Raw genomic sequence first — 9,595 nt, 5'->3', positions numbered from 1 at the left:
TTTTTTTTATTTTTAGGCAGTCGGCTGAACTGAACAAACTGCGGCAGGATTATGCTAGGCTGGTGAATGAGCTGGGAGAGAAGAGCAGTAAGCTGCAGCAAGAGGAGCTCCAGAAGAAGAACGCAGAGCAGGCAGTTGCTCAGCTAAAGGTGACTTTTGGGTTTTCTCTGCCTGTCGAGCTGCGCTCAAGGCTTTATCTGAGCCAAGTTCTGAATCGGGTGGGATGTGAGGTGTGTGAGAATCGCTTTAGCTGTTTCCCTGGCCACTAAATCTCTGTTGTCTTTATATGTGCAAGTATCTATTTTCAGATAGGCTGAGCCAGTCTATGGGTTGGCTTAATGTTTTTGTTCAGTACTCTGGGTTTTGAGTGATTACAAACCTCCTTATGAAGTGAAACTTACCCTTCCAGGTAAATATTTTAAAAAGATTAACTGGTGATGTTGAACTTTGCTTTCTATGAGTGTACAATTCCAGCAAGATCTGATATTTTGGAGTCGTTCATCCAGATGGCATTGTCCTTGTGTGATTTTTATTTGAAACTACATGCTTAAATGTATGTTTACATTTTTAAATAAATTTACATTTTAACTCTTCAAGTATATGGACTGGCTTCTGGATGAATCTCTCTCCTTTTCTTTGGAAGAAAAGGTCTTTTGTATTAGGTTTTTTTTTTCGGAAGAGAAACCTAGTGTTTTCGGGTGAGAATGCCAATCCAGAGCTCGTTACTTTTTTCATATTTGCAATTAAGTCTTAGTTACCAGAAGTTCTCCCTGCCTCTAGCCCTTGCAGGTGGAGAGTTGGTATCTAGAGTTGAGATATGTTTTAATTACTAGATGCAGATTTATGTGATGCATAGCTAGTCTGGCTTCTAATGTTAATTCTGAACTTGCAGGGCAAAGATGCTATACTTTCATATTACAGAAACCATCCTGTTAGGAGCCTATAATGAAATCCTGTTCACAATTTGCCTTTCAAATTAATAGGCTAAACTCCTCTAGGAGGAGGATTACAGGGCACTCTGTCTCTCTGATGTGCCCTAATGGATGCAAGAAACAATTTTACTTCATTGCCATATGTTCAGGGAATAGCACCGAAGAGATGCACTCTGAATGTTTCAAAAAGAAATTAAAGATTAGACTTCTTTTCATCAACTCTCTTTTCAATGTGAAGGTCCAGCAGCAGGAAGCGGAGAGAAGATGGGAAGAAATCCAGGCTTATCTCAGGAAAAGAACAGCAGAACACGAAGCAGCACAACAAGGCATGTATCACAAAATTCCCAAATAACACTTACTGCACTGATTTGGCTGTTGCCATTTGTAAAAAAGGGTGTTATTGAGTAAATGGCTTAAAGCTCAGGTGAAGTTAGTACTGCTTCAGCACCCTGGGGAAATAGTATGTTGTGGTACCAGTTAGTCTGAATGCTGATGAGAGCGCTGAACCTTGGCTTGCTGGAATGAGGCTTCTAATCAGCCTCCCTGTTTACAGTGAAAGTTATTTCCCCCAAAGTTAAATATTTACTTCTGAATTAAAATCCTGACATTTCTGCTACAGATGTGCAGAATAAGCTTGTGGCCAAAGACAATGAAATCCAGAGCTTGCACAGTAAACTTACTGATACAATGGTGTCAAAACAGCAGCTGGAGCAGAGGATGTTGCAGTTAATGGAGGCTGAGCAAAAGAGAGCTACTGCGGAGGACTCCATGCAAATGCAGGTGCAGGTAGTATTGCTCAAGTATCTTAAGGGTTTGGTTTTTTTCCCTCCCACTTTGTGCCTATGGAAACACAGTAATATCCTTGAAATGCTGCTTTTAGTAAAGCTTTTCCACTGAATAAAGAATGAGAAAACTGTGTGCCAGTCTATCATCCGGCAACTTATGAAGTGAGACCTTGTGTGTGTGGTGCTGTGAGGAGGTCTGGGGCCATCTCCGACCGGAGGAGCACTCTGGGCAAGTCAGGAAAATGTGCTGACCCAGGCAATTTCCCAAGCTGTGAAATGACGCCGTGGTCTGGGGAACATCCTGGAAGAGCAGCCATGTACCTTTGTGTGAGCTCTTCTGGAGTCATCTTCTGTGAAATGACGCCGTGGTCTGGGGAACACCCTGGAAGAGCAGCCATGTACCTTTGTTTGTGTGAGCTCTTCTGGAGTCATCTCTTTCCTCCTGGCATCAAGCGGTGAGAGGCAGTGTGGACATAGCTCTTGAGGGCTTCAGGGAAACCAAACGGCATACGGTTGGGGCAGGGAGTATTTTTCTCTTGATACAGAACAGGTTCTTAGGCTTCTACTCAAACTGGTTGATCTTAGTGGGGAGAAAAACAGCATCTTTGAAAACTGTCTGACATGCAAATGCTAAACTATTCTTACTAACGTAATCATGGCTAAGAGCTAATCCTAGCAAAAGTTGACTAGCTGCAGATCTCAGCCTGCTTTTCTTTCTGTGCTCTCTTACAAGGAGCTGATAGAGCAGAATGATGCTTTGAATGCTCAGCTTCAGAAGTTTCATTCACAAATGGCAGCCCAGGTACAGCATGTTCTCAGACTTTCTTTTGTAGTCATGAATTGTGAACTTTCATTAAAAGTCAGATTTTTTTTTTTTCTGTCGCTGGATATGAGATATGTAATGCTGAAAGCAAAGACTTGTTAGCATCCTCTTTTCTAATGTTTCTCAAACTGGTTTAAAACTCAAGCTTCTGCTGTCCTTTTGGGGGAAAAAATCCACTTATTTCCTCCTGTAGTGGCTTTCATTTATAACCAAAGGGTAGAATACCTTTTTTGAATGTTTGTTTTGTGTAGCTTTGCATGTGTACAATTCTGTTTTGTGGTTCTTTGGTCTTTTTGCAGTCTTCCTGTGAACCACCTGATCATACTTTTCCCTTGTGCATCAGGTTGAGAAAGTGTCTTATGGTAGCTCCCATATAAAGCTGTTTGTTCTTTCCAGTGGTGATTTCTGTGCAGAAAAAAGGGGAGGGGGGAAAAACCCCAAAACCCGCTAAAACCCCACCAAACCCGCACAATGCCTTTCTCAATTCTTTTAGTGTCTAAAATTTTAGCTTGACTAGTTTCTTTGAAATGATTTCTGTTGTAAATACTATGTAAAACCTCAGAGTCACTGAAGTTGCTTCCATGTAGAGCTAGCTCACGGAAATCAGCTCAGAAAGGCCGTAACTCCTGTGGGCACAAATGGAGGCTGTTCCTGTGCAGTTGGGTGCTGCATTCTTTAAGCATGGACGTCCTTGATGTAGTTTGATTAGATTCGGCATCAGACTGAAAAATGTGTCATTTGGCTTTGCTTGAAGAGCTTTAACCCAGTGGGTGGGGAGAGCAGTGAAGGAAGAGGCGCTCCGGATTTACAGCATCTCCATGACCTACTCCTCTCATCCCAGTCCTTTAAAAGGGCTTTGAAAATAACCCCCTAGGGAAATTTTACTTTTTAGCTCTGGGTTACACAAGGAGGCTGTTGGAAGGAGGTGTGTGCTTTCCCCATGTAGCCCCACTGGCTGTGAAAATACAGGGCCGTTTTTCCACCAGGGACAGTGGGTGTGAAAATAGCACTTTGGGGAAGCGAGGTTGGACTGGATACTGCTCTGGACGTCAGGGTTGATGAAACTGTTTTGGTCATTAAGGAGACCCTCTGGGACTGGAACTACTTGTTCCCTCTGATTTATTTGTTCCCTTTGATTTTCTTTTCTCTGATGCTGTTCTCTATGGTATGATCCGGATAAGGCAGTATAGGAATTGCTATAGGGTCCCATGGGTACAAGCTCTGCGAGATCCAGGATTTTGGGGGAGGGTAAGGCTGGATAAGGAGAACCATGTATCTGAAGCACAAATGAACATGGAAGTTCTGCCACAGTTCTACCAAACTGTGGATGTGAAACAGTCTGTAGAGGTCCCTCGATGCCTTGATAACCAGTGTGATGGGTGTCTCCTGCCCTGTTGTGGGCGACCACGTAGGAATAGGCCTTTTTCCAGGGGGGAAAAAATACCACTTGCTGATTTTATGCTGCTGTTTCTGTTCCTAACAAGTCCTGATGCACTGTGCAGGGTTTTCTTCTTTAAATTCAAGTGGTTTGTCAGCAGAATATCCCATAAAGCACTTAATCCTTGGGAGACAAGTGCTGGTGATCCCCGTGGCTTGTTTGAATCTGGTAAAGGCTAAATAAGATGGTTCATCTTTTCCGTTCGTGTTGCCTTAGGCCAGAGGGTAAAGGGACATTAGTATGTGCTGGTATTCCTTCAATGTTCCTTAGCCAGGAAATAGTTGGAAGCATCCTGTACCAGTTTAAAATAACTAGAGAAATCTTACAAATGCTATTCCTGGCTCACTGTAGATGGTGATTCTTTGACTTGCTTTACTTTCACTATTTTTTTTTTTTCCCCTTCTGCAGACCTCAGCTTCAGTCCTGGCAGAAGAACTACACAAAGTGTGAGCATTCATTTCCTCTGGTATTTGGGAGGTGTTACTGGCTTTTAATGCATGCCACCTTTCCTCCACGCACATGCAGTGCGTATGGGAGGGATGGTTGCTGTCTGAAGGACTGAAGGAAATGTTGCTGTCTATACAGTTTAACTTCTCACCATGAGATTGACTTGGGAGCTGGGAAACAGCTTCCTGCGGATTTCCCTTCCGTGTCTGGCCTCAGGTTTGGAGTCCATTGTACGTGACTCTATATGCTACACAGAAAGTAATGCCTCCTCTCTTGTTTACCACTGCCTATGTGCAGGGATCAGTGCAGTGCGCAGGAATGTGCGTGACCATGAGAATTGTTAATATTTGGGTTCTATGGCCATGCCAGGAGACTTCTCCCTTGGGGAGATGGGGTAGTTGTTGTGTTTCAGAGCTAGAGAATGTCTCATAAATTTTTGGCAAGCAAACAGCATTTAAAATGGATGGAAGGGCTTTTGGACCCAAAATGTACTGTCAGCAGGATTTAGAGTAGGAGTTAGACTTAAGGGCCAGCATGTATTTTATGTTTAGCCCGATGCTTCATGTACCACTTTCATCCAAGACCTTTTAGTACTGATATATCATCATTTCTTGTTTGTGTAGGATTGCGGAAAAGGACAAACAAATAAAGCAGATGGAGGACTCATTAGGCAACGAACATGCCAACTTAACCAGCAAGGAGGAAGAGCTCAAGGTATAATAAAAGCATGTGTAAATACCAGCTGATACAGGGAGAGGCTCTTTGTCTGCGTGTACAAAATGAAGCCCGCAAGGCTGCTGCCTTTGGGTCTAGAAACACCTCTTTCAGCTACAAGTCTGGTAATTTTGCTCTTCTAGGCAAGGCCAATGCTTGATGCTGGGAAGCTGTTGATAAGAAAGCTCAAGGTTTTTCCCTTGCAATTACCTCTAGAGTGCTTCAAAAAATAACCTGAAATACTTTGCACTGGAGAGTGAACTTACCTGAAATACTGTCTCTATGCAAAGTGCAAATACATTTCTTTTTCTCTTTCCTTCAGGTCTTACAGAACATGAACCTATCCCTGAAATCAGAAATACAAAAATTACAGGCTCTGACAAATGAACAGGTAAAATAATTCTTTCATTAAATATTTAATTTTACTCTCTTCCCACTACCTGTTCTGTCATAAATGGAAATGCAGATCCGTTGGCTTTAAGCGAGCTGTGCTTAAGCATATTAAAGGTGTGAGGCTACTGAATCAGGCTAATATGTGATTCCCTGGAGTTCTTATAGCTGGTGGGAGGCTTACTTCTTACCCTTCCTTCACCAGCGAAATCTTTCTTACTTGGATATCCAAGTTACTGAAGCAATGTGCTTGGTTTAGATTTGCAGGCATGCAGAGTGCAGGACACTGGACAAGACTGAACACAACTGTGCTTGAATCTGCAGTCCTGGCATTTGCATACAAGGGTCATAAGCATCCCTCTGAAAAAACCCAAAAGCACACAAAACCCCCCACCTCACCACAGACATCTCTTTAGAACCAAACAAAATGCTTTCCCTCTGTTACTGTTATGTGGCCTGTTCGTTACAGAGGTGGAAGCGCAGTGTTTAATTAGAGATAATCCTGGTTGTCAAATGAATCTCTTCAAGATCATCTTCCCTTTGCGTAATTGCATGCTTGCCTGGTGTATATTGTTGTTTTAAAAGTGCACGAGGACAAGTTTACCCCTTTCGCTCTTGCTGGTGACCCATGTGCTGAGAGGCCAAATGACTTGTTCTAGCTTTTTAATATTGTGGAATGAAAGGTTGATTGAATCATGTGATGTATCCTAAGTCTGTGTTAATCCTCTTTCTATCTAGGCTGCTGCTGCACATGAGCTGGAAAGGATGCAGAAAAGGTAAATAGCTCTGGGATTTGGTAAACAATGTTTGTCAGTCTTTTATGTTCTTTTGAATCGATGCTTTTTGTAAGACTTGGATGAGGAAATGTATTTAACTGTTCTGCTGTGTCTCAGCATTCACATCAAAGATGACAAAATAAGAACTCTTGAAGATCAGCTTCGAGAAGAACTTGCTCAGATTTCAAACACAAAAGAAGAATTCAAGGTAAGATACAGAATAGCTGTTCTTGTGCTTATTTACAGTAAGTCTTCCAGACTTCGGAGGTTGCAGAGCAGTTCATACAATTCAATGTTGATTTGTAAAATAGAACTGATTTTTGGCTGTTAAGGTAAATTACAGTATTCTGTTCGCAAGGCAAGAGCAATGTGGGATGTCACAGTAGTAGCAACAGACTGTGCAGCAGAGTAAGAGATGGGGTAACAAAAGTTAAGTGTGGTGTCTGCAGTTGTGAAGAGTGAGGTCTTTGAAATCTGGAAGAGGAGGTTGTTCAGTAAAAGCTGTTGTGGTTTTCCTGCATTCCACCTTCTCATGTGACTTCCAAGGCCTTGGTGTGAGCCTTTGTTGCTTGGGTTATCATGCTGTCAGGCCTTTTTTTTTTCTTAGAGTAAGAGATGGGGTAACAAAAGTTAAGTGTGGTGTCTGCAGTTGTGAAGAGTGAGGTCTTTGAAATCTGGAAGAGGAGGTTGTTCAGTAAAAGCTGTTGTGGTTTTCCTGCATTCCACCTTCTCATGTGACTTCCAAGGCCTTGGTGTGAGCCTTTGTTGCTTGGGTTATCATGCTGTCAGGCCTTTTTTTTTTTTCTCGTTTTTCTTTTTTTCTGTCAAAGTAGGTGTAAAGATGCTTATTTTTCTCCTGCCATCTTCCAAATTGTTTCTCATAAGGCTGCAGCTAAATTGCCGAAGCTTTTAGTGCTAACATCTGGGGTCTGCACAGCAGAGCTGATACTTGTTTCTAGATGGTGTACGTAGAGAGCACCTTAACTTCTCCTTACTCTCTGAAAAATCTTAGGATTTTTCTTCTGAACTTTAGCTGTTAGAAATAGGCCTGCTTCCTGAGAAAGGTGATGACTCCATCTTTTTAACTCCTTTAAAGCCCCTGTTGGGTAGTGCTGCTTTTCTGATGCTTCTGGATGAAAGGACATTAGGAGATTCAGACTGAGTGACAAGTTGGTAGGTTTGCTGGTGAGGAACAGAGCAGGTGGGTAGTGGCAGAGGCAGCATGGCTTTTGTGGGGGAAGCCATGCCTCATGAGTCTCCTGGAGCTCCTCTTGGAAGGTGTTAGCAAGCGGGTAGTAAACTTGGGTCACGTATTAAAGTGGCGCTTTCAAAGATGTTTTGGTGAGAGTCCCTTGCAAGGCCCCGTAGTTTCTCTAAGCTGTCAGAGAATAAGAGGGAAGAAGTTTGGTCAATTAATAGAATAGGAAACAAAGTACAACTTTAGCTGATTTTCATAATAAAGCTATCAACTGAATCTTCAGTGAAGTGTGTGCTGGGTAATGGGTGCATAAACAGTCTGGAAAGGGCAGCGGGAAGAGATGGTAGGCTTGAGGAAGTCATTGACACTCAAGTGACGCTCTTAGGGCTTTCAGGGTGGTGGAACATTTTAAAATGGCAGATGAAATGGTGGAAATCAATACAAGGAGGAATAATCTGAACTTCCTTAGAGGGTTTTTGTAGTAACTGTTACCCAGGGAAAAGGCCTTAGAGGTGTTGTGGATGGTAATCACAGAATAGTTTGGGTTGGAAGGGACCTCTAATGGCCATCTAGTCCAACCCCCCTGCAATGAGCAGGGACATCTTCAACTAGATCAGGTTGCTCAGAGCCCCGTCCAGCCTGACCTGGAACGTTTCCAGGGATGGGGCATCCACCACCTCTCTGGGCAACCTGGGCCAGTGTCTCACCACCCTCAGCATAAAAAATTTCTTCCTTATATCTAGTCTAAATCTAACCCCCTTTAGTCAAGTTGGGGTGAAATGTGCTGAAACCATCTCGGTGCTAAGTAATGGCAAAAATCAGCTGGAGACAATCCTAGCGGTTCTTGGGAAGTGAATAGGGAACTGAACGCAGATCATCATCGTCGTGATACTGTGGAAATTCATAGTGTGCTCTTGGCATCAATATTGTGTACCCTTCTAGTCTCTTCTTCCTCCTGTCTTTGATCCCAAATGTAAGCCAGACCAGCTCTGCACTAAATGTTTCCACCTGAGGAAGTGCTCCTTTTTTCCCATGCACATGAAAGAGAGAAAAGCCAGGTTCAAAACAGAGCAATTCTTTTAATCCTCACCATTGCTGTCCCTTCCTGCTTGTGTTGTCCCTGTAAGGCTTTGGGTCTGAAGCATAGATCGTACGTCCTGCTTTTTACTTTTGTAAAGCACCTAGCAATTCTTTAAAAAGACTTTGTGAAACAAAAAGCAGTAATAGAGGAGGATTTTAAAATATAGATGAGGAATCCAGACAGGCAGCCTGTCTGTTAAGGGCTGCTGCAGGAATGCTGGAAGGAAGGCAAGGTCTGCAGTATGGCTGTCTGTCTTCCCGGTTCGCCTCTTCCCAGCCTGCACTCGGACCAAAGTGTGGGAGCTGTGCAAACCTCTCTGCTGCTGGACTGCCGGTTCCTTGCTGTGCATCCTCAGCGTAAAGGCAGCTGAAGAGAACTAGAGACTATTTGCTTTGCCAGATGAGTGTTTTGTAAGAGGTAGCCATCAAATCTTCACGTGATGCTGATACTGCTTTAGGAGGAAAATGCAGTTTCTCTTGCCTTTCACACTTGGTACTGTCTGATCCTCTGCCAGGGAATAAAGATGGTAACAGCTGAATTTCTCATGGGAACATAAGGACAAAAGTATTAATACGAAAAAGCAAGAAAGAAGGGGAAGGGACTCTTTGTAGTCTTGTAGCTTCCAAAGAACTCACTGTAATGACTTCTGTGCTATTTAATTACCTTATTGCCAAAATGAAAATGCTGTCGTTAGGGTTTGCGGTTCGGAACTGATACAATGTTTAAATTTCCTTCCAGGTTCTCCAGGATCAAAACGCAACTCTGCAAGCTGAAGTTCAGAAGCTGCAGACTCTCCTGTCTGAGCAGGTATAGCCAGTGTTTGCTGAGTTTGTATCAAATATCTTCTGTTCTTAACTTCTTCAGTATTTTTTTCTTAAGCTGGCCCTAGGCTGAGCTGGTTGGTGTCAAAGCCTGTTGCTTTTTAGGTATTTTCTCTTCCATGGAGGTTCAAGTAAGGTGGTTGTGACTGTCTGTCATCGTTTAATCTCAGTCGGCAACTAAGCACCACGC

The 9,595-nt window shown here is 43.0% G+C and overlaps 1 protein-coding gene across 1 annotated transcript in view; it reads left to right on the top strand.

Moving 5' to 3' along the window:
* Positions 1-9,595, top strand: part of KTN1 (kinectin 1) — a 60,594-nt gene that overhangs the window by 20,508 nt on the left and 30,491 nt on the right. The window contains exons 9-18 of the mRNA XM_009289830.2: positions 17-149; positions 1,171-1,258; positions 1,552-1,718; positions 2,451-2,519; positions 4,387-4,424; positions 5,049-5,139; positions 5,462-5,530; positions 6,268-6,305; positions 6,423-6,513; positions 9,323-9,391. Coding sequence (XP_009288105.1) covers positions 17-149; positions 1,171-1,258; positions 1,552-1,718; positions 2,451-2,519; positions 4,387-4,424; positions 5,049-5,139; positions 5,462-5,530; positions 6,268-6,305; positions 6,423-6,513; positions 9,323-9,391 — 853 coding nt within the window. The remainder of the gene's footprint in view (positions 1-16; positions 150-1,170; positions 1,259-1,551; positions 1,719-2,450; positions 2,520-4,386; positions 4,425-5,048; positions 5,140-5,461; positions 5,531-6,267; positions 6,306-6,422; positions 6,514-9,322; positions 9,392-9,595) is intronic.

The sequence above is a fragment of the Aptenodytes forsteri genome, unplaced genomic scaffold (assembly GCF_000699145.1).
Source record: "Aptenodytes forsteri isolate BGI_AS27 unplaced genomic scaffold, ASM69914v1 Scaffold76, whole genome shotgun sequence".
Lineage (NCBI taxonomy): Eukaryota > Metazoa > Chordata > Aves > Sphenisciformes > Spheniscidae > Aptenodytes > Aptenodytes forsteri.
The sequence above is the reverse complement of the archived record's forward strand: the minus strand, read 5'-3'. Positions and strand labels throughout refer to the sequence as shown.